The sequence below is a fragment of the Aspergillus pseudonomiae genome (genome assembly GCF_009193645.1).
Source record: "Aspergillus pseudonomiae strain CBS 119388 unplaced genomic scaffold BDV37scaffold_35, whole genome shotgun sequence".
Classification (NCBI taxonomy): Eukaryota; Fungi; Ascomycota; class Eurotiomycetes; order Eurotiales; family Aspergillaceae; genus Aspergillus; species Aspergillus pseudonomiae.
This window is the reverse complement of record NW_022476027.1, coordinates 248,227-261,860: the sequence shown is the minus strand read 5'-3', so window position 1 is coordinate 261,860 and position 13,634 is coordinate 248,227. Positions and strand designations below refer to the sequence as shown.

Below are 13,634 nucleotides of genomic sequence, written 5' to 3'. Positions count from 1 at the left end.
AAGCCAGCCATGAGGGTATTTATACTGGGTACTACTGATTGTACGGAATTGTCAGGAAGCGAAGATTCTGCCTGTTGGTATGTTCTACATCTATGGTATGTAGTCCACTTCGTGGCATCAATCCATTCTATCATCAGTGCTTGCACTCCGCAAATACAGATTATATTCCTTCAGCGGCGTTAGTTCTTCAAAAGCACACCCTATGGACAATACCAGGACCTGATTCATCATACGCCTCCTTGGTTACCCAACGATCTTGGAATGTCGACAGTGATGCCAACATCGAACCTCCAATCCAGGCCGAGTACTTTCGCTCCGGGGGAGCTACCACCTTCACTTTCATAGTTGGCGGGCTGAGAGAGACCAGTTCGTGTTGTAGTCGGTCCGCTATACCAGGCAACATTGAAGTGCCTCCAGACTAGAAGAGAAAGAGGGGAAAGGCCCGTCAGCAAACCAAAGAACCCGTTTATCATAGCAGATGATCCTTTTTTTTTGGAAGGAAGGAAGGAAGGAAGGAAGGAAAGAAGAAAAGCGAAAGGGGTATACGTACCAGAACAATATTTGCACATAGATCCCTCCGACTGTCACGATCGCATTTGAAGATAGAATTATACGCTTGCTCATGAATGCCCTGGGTTTCAAGCCCAATCATAAACGGCTGAAAGAGGACTTCAGGGGCCCGGAATATCTCCGCTCCCATTTCTATCGTTTGCCCATCTGGCAGCTCATAGGCATGCTGAGCAGTACCCTGAGACGCCTGATCGAAATTAGGTGCAACAGAGCAGTGCTTCTCTTTCATGTCCGCGAATATATCAGGACTGAAAGCATTTCCGCCCAATCGGTCTCTCAGGTATCTGGTTATGTCGTCTCCGCCTGTATTCACCCGGATAATTGCATGGCACAATGCTGATCCCTCCCACACTGGGACGCAATCAGTAGAGCCATGACCACAATCAATAGACACTCCAGTGGTACGGCCGGACGCGTACAGAGCCAAGACAGCGTCGTTCCCCAGATAAAATGCTGGGGCTTTAAAGGTGTCAAACATGATCTGCGTGGTTTTCTCTCGGCTCTTTTTGGAATTAAGCGAGGGCTCAGTCAAGAGAACCGGGTGCTCTTCCGGGGCAACTTGAAGGTCGGCGGCAAAGGCGTGGCTCCAGATCTTCTCCATATCATCCCAGTTGGTGATCAATCCACGCTGGATCGGGCCGGCACTATCGCCACCGTATGCGTTGTTCTCGAATCTGAAGCATGGCATATATCTTAGTCCATCGCATTCAATAATGACAAGCGGGGAAACGGCGGGCTTTACCCTCCATCATAGCCCACAATTGTCGCTATCCAGTAAACTTAGCATTGGATGAAGCAAAGGCTTCAAACAAACTCACGGGAAACCACGCGCGGGCCCTTATCACCAGCAAGGCCGACCTTGGTATACATTGTCCTACAGATCAGATTAGTTTGCGAGTTTGGTTTAATGTTGTCAAAGTAAAGGAGATTCTCGAATGCCGATTTTCAGAGGGAGAGAGAGAGGAAGTAGGGTCAAATACCCATTATCGATGACAATAGCAGCACCATCTTGAGAATCTGCAATTTGATCACTGAATTAGTATAGCCGTTCCAAGACATGGAGGTGAGATAGGTAAGCTTGTCTGCGTGAGAGTGAAGTTATGATGTAGAATCTGTAGACCAACGACATAATAAACGGTATCTCCGAATGCATACCCGCCATGTTTGTAAAGGTAGGAGAACGCAAAGTTCCCGAGTTTGAAACTGTTATTGAAGCAGACGCAGATTAGAGTCTTAAGAACCTTTCACGTACTCTAGGGGGATCAATCCCATTTATACCATTTATAGTGGGTCAGGATCTTCAGCCCGTCTTACTGAAGATAACCAGTTTAGCTTTCAGCTGAGCCAACAGTGGAGGTGATTACCATTCAATTGGCCACGCCAATAGCCGAGCTGACCTTGATTGAAGATCCAAAGATCCAAGCGCGAAGCTAATAGAGATCGATTGGTTCCCTCTACGATCCACCGAGAAGAGGGGCAGAAGAAGGTGGCTATAAAGAAGAGCCGGAACCCCCTCGATCTACCAACCGAACCCTAACGAGTCTTACTGTCCCTTTATCCTCGCATCCTACATTAGCAACACACCAAAGATGAGCTGGCAAAGTACTGGACTACTATATCCTTCTGGCTATATGACACGATTCCTAATTTCTTATCTTCTTCAGGTTATGTCGACACTTCTCTTGTAGGGAGTGGTCACATTGACAAAGCCGCTATATTTTCAGGCGGAGGTGATAATATATGGGCATCGACCCCCGGTTTCAGCGTAAGGCACTTCCTGTTAAACGATGGTTTCAAGGACTAATATGGGTGAAAACGGTTCTATAGGTTACACCGGCGGAGATTCAGAGCCTTATCACAGGGTTTAGTGATGCGAGTTCTCTACATTCGAATGGGGTTGATCTCGCTGGGGAGAAGTATCAGGTGGTCACGGCAAACGCAAACACGATTTCTGGCAAGAAGGTATGCTCCCGCAATCGATATGACGGGTATAATTTATTGAAAGGCATCCGTCTAGGGAACGGAGGGCGTATATGCCTGCAAAACGAACCAGGTTGTTGTCGTGGCGCACAGTCCCGACGGAGTGGTACATGAGCAGGCTGCCAGGGTGGTGCAAGCCCTAGGCGAGTATTTGAACGGGTTGGGTTACTGACATGGTTCTATATAATTGACAATCATATCACACTTCCGATATACTGGTCCATTTTGTACAGCTGGTGGTAGTTAGTGAGTGGTATTGTATTGGTTAAGGTAGGTACCGATGTACTGGGACGCCCAGTTATGGTCGGCCAACTGGTCAACAAGTGGAAGTTGAGGAAAACAAACGCCTGCCGTTTCTTTCAAGCGGGGCTACGGAGAGCACTCGGCAAGGCGATCGACGGGAACACGGAGCAGAAAAATGAAAGACAAAAAAGAAATGCTTCCGATGCGGGGAATCGAACCCCGAGCTGCTGTGTGAGAGACAGCGATGTTAGCCATTACACCACATCGGATGTTGTTGAATGTCTGCATTTTATTTGGCTATATAATCCAAAATATGGTTTTCACTCTCATCATCTATTTGAACACCTCTTGATATACTCTACCACCTGCTATAGTAGAAACTAGAAGTGCTACATACTTTCAGATACATATGCTCAACTTTGACCTTTCTAACTGGTACATGGTGTCTTCTTTGCAGCTTGAGCCGTGAACCAGCCAATCCACTCTACCATGCCAGCGGCTTGCATTGTTATATATATATAAACCCTACTGGGTGCTTCAGAGTTACACCACACCAGCAAGGACTGTTCTCGGACCATAGTAGCGGATCAGAGGACACTCAGTAGAAAGGAAAAACTTCTGATCGATTGTTCGAAAGAGGAATACATGCATGAAAACCATTAAATAAATTCCTAGCTATAAAACCGAAGACGCCGCCTGCACATCCAAACATCTACACTCGTGCGAGAATCCATCCCGCAATATCATCGGCAAACTCTTGCCTATTCTCCGGCAGGTCCGCATGAAGCAGATGGCTCCAGCCTTCGTAAGACTTGAACTTCCGGTCTGCGACCTTGCCGGTCTGTGCATCAAACCAGTGCTTACTCGCATCGTGACTGGTGACCTGGTCCCCCGTGCCATGGGCCACATAGACCGACCGAACCCCATCATTCAGCTTCAACTTGCCGGAAGTCAAATCGGCAGCACGGTCGAGCATGTTCGCAAACATCTCTAGCGTGCCAACACAAGGGTTGAGCGGGTCATCCTTCAGGGATTGCTGCACAGCCGGGTCCCGCACGATCGTTTCGGCCTTCATCGGCTGGGTAAGCTGGAAGTGAGGCAATAGTTTACCAGCCAGCCGACCGAGAGCAACAGTGATGACGCTCGGTTTCTGCTCTGCGTCGAGACCGATAAACGGTGCCGCGAGCATGATCCCCCCCAGGCGGGAAACAAGATCTTGATACTTGGGCGTAGAGGCTAACGTTGCGACCAATCCCCCGCCCATTGAGTGACCCATGACGAACACGGGAACAGACGGTGTCGCTTCGAGTTGGGCCTCGATGAATGCTGCATGATCGGCCAGAACGACAGCGGTCGGGCCTGTATTCCCGCGATCGGCCTTGGTTTTGGCCGACCGGCCCCAACCGCGCTGATCGATTCCTGTACAGAAGATCCCACGGCGGGCGAGAAATGGAAACAGATCATACGTGTTGTTGATATGGTCGCTAAAACCATGAAAATGGACCAGGCGCGCTACGGGGGCAGCGCTACTCGGCTATACATGGGGGTCAATATTGTGCTAAGAATACGTCAGCGGAGACTCAGAACTCACTGCCCATGTCTTCTGGTAGACGGACAATCCGTCGGGGAGCTGGAACTGGGTCTCGGTGATGTCGATGTCGGCCATGGCGAAGGATATTGCACGGAGGTGTAAGGTGGAAGCGATTGAAGACGGTGGATGGTTTTATGGATTTCCTTGTGATCGGCGCGTGATGGATTAGTGATCGTCTCTTGGCTTTCACCTGCCAAATTATCCGACGCTTCTCAGCATCTTATATTTATGTCTCCATTTCAGAAGCTGATTAGTCTAACTATCCAAAACATTGACAACCTTTTCAATATGAACCACCTAGTAAAGGGACTTTATTATACAAAGTTAGAAAAGGCGGAGCTGCAATTGACACCTTTGTACGCCTACGAAGGCGTCAAGCCACCTAGATAAAGCTGCTTCATCAACCATCTCGCTGAGCTGCTTCTAGCTTATCCCACAAATGGAGCTATGATCATGAACGATAGGGTTAAAGCTGGGCTGCAGTGCCAGTAACCGAACAAACTACTGGATAGTTCGTGGGGTCAGCATTCATATAGGGCTCCCGGAGACGAGACCCTAATAGCGGAAACGTAGAGTACCATCAGATCTTGACCTCAGTCAATCATGATTGAATTTCTTTAAATAAACATATAATACAAAAGTGGGGTATTTCAGTTCCATATATGCACGACAATCGACATATACACATCAACGCCAACCAAGCCCTAAATTCACCCACCGGCATCCCATCCCAAACCAAATCCTTCATAAAAGTAATCCGACAGATCCTCAAAAGACTACTGTTTCAAGCCTTATTCTCGCTCCTCTCCCGCTCCTTCTCCTTCTTCAACTCCACCCCAAACTTCTCTCCCAGCACACTTCCCACCCAGGCTTCAACCTCATCTTCCAGCTCCTTATCCACCTTCGTCACATCTCCACCGTCACCATAGAACCCCCTCCTCACAAACCTCCTCATATCATCAACCCCATTGATATCCAGCGCACACAGGATACCCCCGGTGCCCGCCATGCCCAGGGAGAGCACATTCAGTGTTGCCAGATTCAGCGCCTCAAAGGCTTCCGCACCGCCGCTGACGTCGGGCTTGTGGTAGAGGGAGGATGTATAGAAAGGTGGGACGGAAGCGAGATAGCGTCTGTTTAAGGCGCGGCGGGTGGTCCACAGCGAGAAGGCGAAGAAAGTGAGGCCGCCGAGGAGAAGTTTGTATTTGGTTTGGGGGTTGATGAACTTCAGTTCGGGCTCGGATTCAGGTCTTTGGTTTTGGGATTGTGGTTGAGATTGGCTAGTTTGTGTTGTGGTTGGCTGTGAGGTTGCTTGGTCTGATGGGGTTTCGGGGGTTTGGGGAGGACCCCGGCGGAAAAAGGAGAACATGTTGTTGGAGTGAAATGGTAATCAGAAGGAGGTTCTTTGCGTTGGTAACAGTAGAGATGCCGATTGGTAGGAATTGCAGTCTTGGTGTGCTTGGGTTCAAGTGAGCTCTGCGAGGGGAAAATGAGGCGGATGGAGCGGAGATCTGAAGCTAAGATGCGGAGTCCGTGATATTGTACTGGTCATGTGACTTATGCCTGAGGCAGGTAAATTGTTGCTGTTGGAACCGTCTGGAAACACTTTGTGAGTCATCCGGTGCAGTATCTCTCGTGAACAAGCCAGAGTTGTGTTTCATTATCGTGATATGTGCATTGTAATCTGGCGGCTATAATACAAAACCGTAGCATGCCCCAAATGCGGTAGGTCAAGGCACCCAGCGGTCACCTCATGTAATCATCTATAAGAGAAAGCGACAAATGATGTGTTGGGCATAGCCCTCCAATATATACCAGTGCCCAACGCTGAAACCGGTGGAAAACCAACCCCAGCTTATCATATAACCCGGGATTCAAATGTGTAGATGCGCCAGATTCTCTGCATCTGGCTCTTAACCCAAGTCTGCTGCTCCTCAGGCAAACACAGGTCAGGCGAGCAGAGATACTCAAGTTCGGACCGAAGTAACCAACCACCAAGAAGGGGAGCCGTCTGCTGATGGGCCGGAGTCACCCGGCGCTCCTCAGCTTCGGGATACTCAACCTTGGAGGGGTCCAGATGAACAGACATGGTCTGGCTGCCAAGGAAGAAGGGGACTGCGGCGCAAATATCAGTGGCCATTTCTCTAATAGTAGATATCACTGCTTCAACCCTGTCCGGAGTGCCAATGTTCGGGAGCAGACGGAGACAGTTGAGGATGATGCTTTGGACCACGATCCGAGATTCTCGATAGGTATTCCATGTGCTCCCTATCCACATCTCTGTATAACAATCGCACCTGTTGTTGAACATACCTGCCTCTCGGACAGATCGGGGTACTATGGTTGCCGGAACTGGGGCCCAATGTTGGGGAAGAGCCCATGCCCAGGCACAAAGTTTACTGTCGAGAATCATAGCCATGGAATATATGCGACTGATTTCATCTGCGCCGTACAGTTCCGGTTGTGATGCGACCTTATCCCAGACCTGTTTAAGATCCACTAACTCAGTTGCAGCCGCTGTCAGCTGTGATGGTGCGGACTGGGGTATTGGCGCTGCCATAGGCCACACATCTGGCATTTCGATGGTCGGATAAGCCGGTATCGTCGAGGCTTTGATCTAGAACAAGCCATCAGCAACAGGGCCCGTGAGTTTCGGAGTTCATAACAGACAATTTGACATTGGATTGAGTTTGTTACTATTTGCGAATTGGTGTCCTGACTTTGTGGCATGTAGCCGCTGTTGACCAAAGCAATTGCCCCTCGCAGATGCGTTTTTGCTGCAATTCTGTGCTCTTTAACAGCAGAAAACTCCTAACATCATCATTAATCCTAAGCATCGGATAGGACTTGAATCTATCTAGACTCACCTCATAGACAGAAAGTAAAAGAACTGCCATTATAGTCTCGACCATATTTTCACCAAGGTTACCCTGCAAGGCTACCCTTGTATTCGATAAAGCTCTCACGAAGGTCTGCTCCGCCAAGCGGAGAAATGAGCGATTCCCTGTCCAGGCAGAGACAGAGAACAATGACACAGCCAGTGTACCCAGATACAAAGGAGTTCCAGGCCGAGCATTGAAGTATCGATCGGGTAAAAGCTCCATAAACCCGAGCCCAATGAGAGGGTCTCTCGGCTGATGAAGATAGGAATTGAAGAACAAAGAGGTAACTGTACTCTCCAAAGGCAGGTACAAACTACTGGGAACACTAGGGCTTAGAACTCTCACGGCGTTGACGGAGGGGGGTGACCTTTCCACCTCTGGCGGGGAGCTCAGGAATGATATAGCAGATGCAGTGGAGGGCGACGTAGTCGTCTCCGACACCGTCGATGGAGAAGATAGTTCCTTCGAACCCTTTTTGCATTTTGTGGTATTAACTGCCTTGGCCTTAGAAACATTACTTTTCTTGCGCTGGAAGGCCGTTCGATCTCTTAGCATAACATCGAGCGGGTGCGGATATCCCGGACAGGTCCGGCCGGTCCGGACACAGGCCCTACAGTGAGGTCGAGTTTCGTCGCACTGCAGCAATTAGCATGATTTCAATCCCGGATATGCACACACACTGCATACTTTAATATGTCTAGATCGACAATTTTGACAGCCCGTGCTAGGTTTCCCACGGTAGACCATGGTGACAGCACAATGTAATTTCGATCATGTGTGGATATCAAAGAAAGCGATAAGGAGATTAGGCTTTAGTAATTATGCATTCGCTGCATTGATCCCGTAGTATGTACAACACGCAAATCCCTCAGCGAAGTCGTTCATCCGGACTCTAATCAACCAGGTGTTTTGACAATTGATACGAGCGATACTTGCATATAAAGTAAGCTGGAGCCTAGAACCCTTGACCGAAGTAGTAGTCATATTGTGTCCCAGAAACGGGGCAGGAGTCTCGGCCCAAAGTGGCTTAGCTGATCGCTCACGTGGAAGATGAGTCAGGAACCCCTTATCTTATCGGCGAGATAATCAAATGACATCACTCTGTCTATTGCATAGCTGCTCGAGTATCTAAACATGTAAAAAGCAAAGGGCTATTATATCTGGGCTATGGACACATAGAAGGGTCTTTTGGGGATCTCAAAGCACAAAAGGGAATCAACAAAATCGTCAGCATATCTCATTATCGATCATTACCTTCCTCCATCATGTCAAACGTAAACCGAAAATTCATATCACCCATATTGAATCATACAATCATAAAATCATTGAACCATACGCCATTTAAATGCTGCGCAATCTGGGACCAGAGTGGACATCTCTCCAGATCGTACAGACTTGCCAAAGGAAACAAGCCCCAAGAACGTCGTTATCATTTCATCGACCCCGTTGTAATCAACATGTCTGCCCGACCCGGCCGATGAAAGCGATCAATGCCAAGATGTTCTTTGCCATCACGCCCCACATAGATTCCGAAGCCATACATGGGATAGTCCCTGTCTCCAGGGGGTGCCATGACTAGTCGCGTAACAAGATCGGCTTTGCTCCGAGGCTCACGGAGGATTTTATCCGAGAGCAAAGGGCTCTGGTAGAGGAAGCTTATCTGATCGGCGAGCGTGGTGATATCATGAGGCAGGTAGCGGCGGCGACCGGGCCAGATACACAAGAATGACACTGTGTATATTGCGCAAAACGCGACCATGGCGTAGAATGCCGGCATAAGAGCCGCAATGCGTATTTCGCTTTGCGAAGGGTAGTTGAGAGCGATAAAGACACCACCAGCCAAGATAGGGATAGCCGCCGAGGCAACGCTCATGAAGGAGATCCAGGCCACCTTATAGTGTTTGTTGAGGATAGCCAGTACTGTCACATGGAAGGGGAAGCACGACGGATAAGACAACAGCAAGCTTTGATCGGCCGGTGCACCCTCCGGGGAAGAGAGCGAGACAAATGGCTGCAGGGCACGGAAATACACATCAATAGGCTGCCACGCGAGGAAAAGGACGTTCCCGATGAGTGCTGGGATGAAGCTGTACAAGAAGTTTGACGAGGAAAAGGACTTGGGCGACGGGAGTGTGGGAAGCCGCGGTGGGAAGCCCCCTTTAATAGCGTCATGGATAAAGCTGACCAGCACGAACGCAATAAAAAGTGCACCGATAGTAACTGTCCATGCGACAATAAAAGTGTCTCGAAGAAACCATGGAGTCCAGCGGTAACGAACAGATGGCGAATACATGTGCTCATCGAAGCCATACTTGCCCTCTCCGATCTGCTGCTCGATATCGTAGGAAACCCTGGACAAACCGTATGGTTGCTTCTCGCGGCTCTTTTCGCTGAGGTGGAGAGACGGGTTTCCTAGCGGCGCTGCAACCTCACCGATACCATAGAACGTCGCGTCCCGGTTGGATAATTGCCAATAACCCAGCCGAAGCACTCTAGGGTTGAGCGAATCGCCTACATCCGGCAATATTTCGGACTGCTCAAAATCCCGCAAGATATTGGACCGCTGAATGATCGAGACCAGATCAGCCAGGCTGACCGGATCCCACATTAGTCCCGACCGAGTGCGAACAAAGCGAAACATCAATAAAACCAATCCAACGGTCAGCAGTCCGTACATCACTACCAGTGTCCAGCCAACATCCTGCACAGCAGTCCAACGCCATGTCCCTCGCCCATCGATGACGAACCACTTTGCTTGGAAAAAGCAACTTAGCAGTGGCAACGTGATCAAATTCGAGAGCCATATTAAGACCAAAGAGAACCCAACTAACGGTTCTCCATGTCGAAACTGCGAAAAGTCTGGAACCAGAAAGTTCCGCGATAGAATCGGCAAGCGATGCAACACTTGACCTAGCTTTCTTTCCGAGGCCATGGTCGCAAATGGCATTATACGAGACACTGCAGCCTGGATAACGAAAGTCCAAATGGTGATGACGACGGCCAAAATTTGCGGGAGAAATTGAACAACGAAGTACCGCCCACCTCCTTGGCCATCATAATCCCAGAAACCCTGGTGTCTCTGAGACCATACATTACAAAAGACAATACCGGCGATCATGAGCAAAGAGCAGAAGACGACCGCAATAAGAGCCCATGGCCGTAACACACACGGCACGTAGTTCAGGCGTGGATAGAGCAAACTATCTTTTGGAGGCTCGACTGCGACAAAGGCTTCCGGTTCCACCGAGTCCTGATGGGACCTGTCGACCGGCTCTGGTGAGGAATGCTGCAACAGCGGCTGCTGGGCGGGAGGTGTATTATTCGACTCAGGTGAGCGGATAAAATACCCCAATCCTTCGTCCCAAATGAGACGCTCAGCCGGATAATCCTCGCTTGCAACTGAACTCGGTCTTCGCAAGCTCTGAGAATCTTCTTCACGCGTAAGTTGGTTAATAGCAAATCGGATGTATGGAACGTCATCCATGCCGGGTGTGGGAGGAGGTCCCGCATAGCTGTCACTCGGGACCTGGCGACTGGTGCTCTCCGTCATTGGGCTCATATAAACTTCTCTGTCTTGCACGGCGCGAACAGTACTCGTAGCGGGGGATGGCGCATTTTTGTGATCGTTTGGCATCCTCACTGGCTGCTCCAGGCGGGAGGTTGACCCAACCATGGGGAGGCCTAGATGCGTTCTCGAGATGGCGGGGGATGAAGTGTGAGACACAGGGTGGGACATCGGCGTGGCATACCTCACGACGGTAGCGTGACTGCCGTTGCTCGGAGATCTCGAACTGGCAGTGCGATCTGAAAAAGAATAGTAGTCGTCCGAGGCGGCAACCGATTGTTGATCCTCGGAACGCAGGACTTGCGGCCTATTTGCTACGAGGAATCAGCACCCGAATTTCGGTCGGTCGGACTGGCCATGAGATGGGTAACGCGAATTCTAAATTGTACTGTACTTACAGCTGACGGTCCTCAGACTTACATTCCCGGACCCCGAAGCAAGCATGACGGCTCAAGACAACGGAGGAATGTATGTGCACGGCTCACTTGCAGCGAATGATATGCGATGGGCATTCCCAAGACGCAGGTATTGAACATCTGAGTGAAATCTCAAGTGTCGATAATTTCAGTCAGGACGCAAGGGAGAAGTCGCCCGAGGTTTGTCAAGCGACAGACATGGTTGCTGTCCATGAGGTGGTTGGGTTGAGTCGGGCTGGTTGGTCGGGAAACCCCCAGCCACCTTCAGGTCCCAGCCACCGGTCGCTTGAAGCGCGATCGATCTGGTTAGAATTTATCTTCAACATGGCTTCGTATTATTGGTGTGGAGAACCTATCAGGAAGGGATGAACAGCAATATGGTTGGACAAGGCATCTTTACACCTTGCATGAGTGTGTTGGCAGGGTGAGAAGACCATGGAACAGAGGACGGGAGGTAGTTCAGGTACGGAGTCGTCGAGGTTGGGTTGCGGCCCGAACCAGTGGACAATGCTCGTAGGGCACAGGCACCACATGTGATTTTTTTGCCCCAGTAGGCCGATTACTCTCAAGAGACAGATTGACTATATTCCAGGTTGGTCTTTGACATGTCACTTAAATTTAGAAACTCATCCTAACATGGATGTGCTGACATAGTGCATTATATTGCAGGCCCCGAAATATCGTACCAATTTCCGATGCGTACTGACCTAAAAGACACCGGGGATCATCCTCCACGGCACGCGGCGACAGTACTCATACCAGTCGGCCCCATATTTTGCTGCACACTTTTCTTCGTCACGATAACACCGATGAATGTGCAATCCGATCAGTATGATCCCTTCAGTATAGGGAAATATGCCCCCATTCCCGCAAGCAGCGCAGAGAGCTAAAGTGTACATTGTGCTTCCGGTATAATTTGCGTGACGAGCCAATCCCCACCATCCTAGGCGAAAGAAAGAAGTACCAAAGCCATCAGTTTTCTGTGAAACAGTGATCTAGTATTATGTTGGTGAAGAAACTTACCAGAACATAGGAGCAAGGTCTGATGAGCTTTGCCATCTGAAGTCTGGTATGACACTTTGATTCCCTTCCCCCTTTTACCCCAAATGGGGTATTCACCCCGTGTCTGGCGAAATTGGACTTTCTGGTAATCCGCAGAAAAACGGATATACCAGCCCACTACGTAGAGTACTATGATACCGAGTAGGTGGAGGTGGGAAAGCTCTGTTGGATGCTTGGCCAAATACTGTGTTTGTAGTGACCAAAGCACGGGCATCATGGCAGAGAAACCATAGATATTGTAAAAGCCGAAGGACTCATACATGCCGTCCAGAGTATGGAGAAACCTAGCTGGGTTAGATTATTGCAATTCCAAGAGGCTCAGGTCTTAGGAGAGTCTGCCATACCAATCCTCGTTGACAAAAAAATCCACTACAACCCACCCGCGCAGAAACACAACCGCCACCATGGTATTTGTCAACTGGCCGTGGGTTTGATATTGAAACGCCGCAAAGGATAAATCACTACATCGCCAACATTAGGACCAACGATTTTCAAACCTTTTTTTTGCATGAAATATACGAAAGGAACTTACATCACGGTCCAGGTGAGGATGCCGCCGGTACGGGTACAAAAGAAATGTCTCCAATCCCACATCTTCCCTATACGAGGGTGAAGCTCACCACCTTCGAAGATGTCGTACCAAAATGAACCTAAGGAGTTTGTTTAGAGAAGCGTGACGAAAGTGACTTAGTGAGAACTTGCCTGTTATGAATGTCTCGCCCTCATTGTCTGGTATTATGTGAGCCTTGATGTGGAATATCATCGTAGCGCTCACAGCAAAGACATTAATGGTCCACATGAAGCTCTCCCAGTTCTTAGCAATGTATGCAGGGTCAAAGACTCCCAAGGTAGTTCCGATGGCCCACAAAGCGACGGTTGCGCCCCATGCTGCGAGACCGTTCAGTTTATACCTCAACCTCCGCCCGGTCGGCGTTACAGGACCAAGACTTTCGGTCCCGGGCAAGTAGATATACAGAACTGCCTGAAGAGCAAGCCAAGCGGAATAGCCCAAGATGGCTGCCGCATTTGGATGAGGAAAGCGAGTAGCAAAGAACTGAATCAGACCCTCCGAGGAGGCAGTTCTGGCTGCGGCCGTTATCGAGGTATCAAAGTAGTGATAGACTATCCAGTAGTAAATCACAAAAAGAGGACTAGTTGTACACAAGATGAAACTTATTGCCTCAGTGATTGCAGATGGCCTCAGCTGCTGCTGGTCCTTAGGTCTTTCACCCTTTGGAGAGGTCATGGGTGCACTAGAAGAGTATTTTGGTTTGTCAAACTCCATATTTTAGGTCTTGATGTGTCAGGATATAATGGGAACGAAT

General features: G+C 49.4%; 7 protein-coding genes and 1 non-coding gene across 8 annotated transcripts; 1 reads left to right on the top strand and 7 right to left on the bottom strand.

Moving 5' to 3' along the window:
- Positions 1-187: 187 nt before the first annotated feature.
- Positions 188-1,732, bottom strand: BDV37DRAFT_294261 (Actin, cytoplasmic; the record flags this gene model as incomplete). The annotated part of the gene is made up of 5 exons (XM_032089599.1): positions 188-418; positions 551-1,306; positions 1,381-1,444; positions 1,551-1,587; positions 1,726-1,732. The coding sequence occupies 5 exons, from the start codon at positions 1,730-1,732 to the stop codon at positions 188-190; spliced, it is 1,095 nt and encodes a 364-aa protein (XP_031941231.1).
- Positions 1,733-2,159: 427 nt separating this feature from the next.
- Positions 2,160-2,722, top strand: BDV37DRAFT_283384 (profilin; the record flags this gene model as incomplete). The annotated part of the gene is made up of 4 exons (XM_032087276.1): positions 2,160-2,172; positions 2,235-2,335; positions 2,398-2,532; positions 2,588-2,722. The coding sequence occupies 4 exons, from the start codon at positions 2,160-2,162 to the stop codon at positions 2,720-2,722; spliced, it is 384 nt and encodes a 127-aa protein (XP_031941230.1).
- Positions 2,723-2,990: 268 nt separating this feature from the next.
- On the bottom strand, positions 2,991-3,062 carry BDV37DRAFT_t116. The gene has a single exon. It is a non-coding gene; the product is annotated as a tRNA-Glu (tRNA).
- Positions 3,063-3,211: 149 nt separating this feature from the next.
- On the bottom strand, positions 3,212-4,728 carry BDV37DRAFT_249093 (acylglycerol lipase). Its single transcript, XM_032082038.1, has 2 exons — positions 4,385-4,728; positions 3,212-4,327 (listed from the first exon to the last, which is right to left on the bottom strand). The coding sequence occupies exons 1-2, from the start codon at positions 4,457-4,459 to the stop codon at positions 3,506-3,508; spliced, it is 897 nt and encodes a 298-aa protein (XP_031941229.1). The 5' UTR covers positions 4,460-4,728; the 3' UTR covers positions 3,212-3,505.
- A 294-nt stretch (positions 4,729-5,022) lies between these two features.
- On the bottom strand, positions 5,023-5,899 carry BDV37DRAFT_126191 (uncharacterized protein). Its single transcript, XM_032078654.1, has one exon. The coding sequence runs from the start codon at positions 5,751-5,753 to the stop codon at positions 5,169-5,171; it is 585 nt and encodes a 194-aa protein (XP_031941228.1). The 5' UTR covers positions 5,754-5,899; the 3' UTR covers positions 5,023-5,168.
- A 1-nt stretch (position 5,900) lies between these two features.
- BDV37DRAFT_126203 (Zn(II)2Cys6 transcription factor domain-containing protein) lies at positions 5,901-8,224 on the bottom strand. The gene is made up of 4 exons (XM_032078656.1): positions 7,954-8,224; positions 7,252-7,902; positions 7,055-7,195; positions 5,901-7,001 (listed from the first exon to the last, which is right to left on the bottom strand). The coding sequence occupies exons 1-4, from the start codon at positions 8,011-8,013 to the stop codon at positions 6,243-6,245; spliced, it is 1,611 nt and encodes a 536-aa protein (XP_031941227.1). The 5' UTR covers positions 8,014-8,224; the 3' UTR covers positions 5,901-6,242.
- On the bottom strand, positions 8,223-11,438 carry BDV37DRAFT_126202 (DUF3433 domain-containing protein). Its single transcript, XM_032078655.1, has 2 exons — positions 11,230-11,438; positions 8,223-11,145 (listed from the first exon to the last, which is right to left on the bottom strand). Exons 1-2 carry the CDS (start codon positions 11,273-11,275, stop codon positions 8,696-8,698), a joined length of 2,496 nt encoding a protein of 831 aa, XP_031941226.1. The 5' UTR covers positions 11,276-11,438; the 3' UTR covers positions 8,223-8,695.
- Positions 11,439-11,847: 409 nt separating this feature from the next.
- BDV37DRAFT_294259 (ergosterol biosynthesis ERG4/ERG24 family-domain-containing protein) lies at positions 11,848-13,555 on the bottom strand (the record flags this gene model as incomplete). Its single annotated transcript, XM_032089597.1, has 5 exons — positions 11,848-12,190; positions 12,271-12,593; positions 12,654-12,770; positions 12,842-12,924; positions 13,085-13,555. The coding sequence occupies 5 exons, from the start codon at positions 13,553-13,555 to the stop codon at positions 11,955-11,957; spliced, it is 1,230 nt and encodes a 409-aa protein (XP_031941225.1). The 3' UTR covers positions 11,848-11,954.
- Between the last annotated feature and the right edge of the window lie 79 nt (positions 13,556-13,634).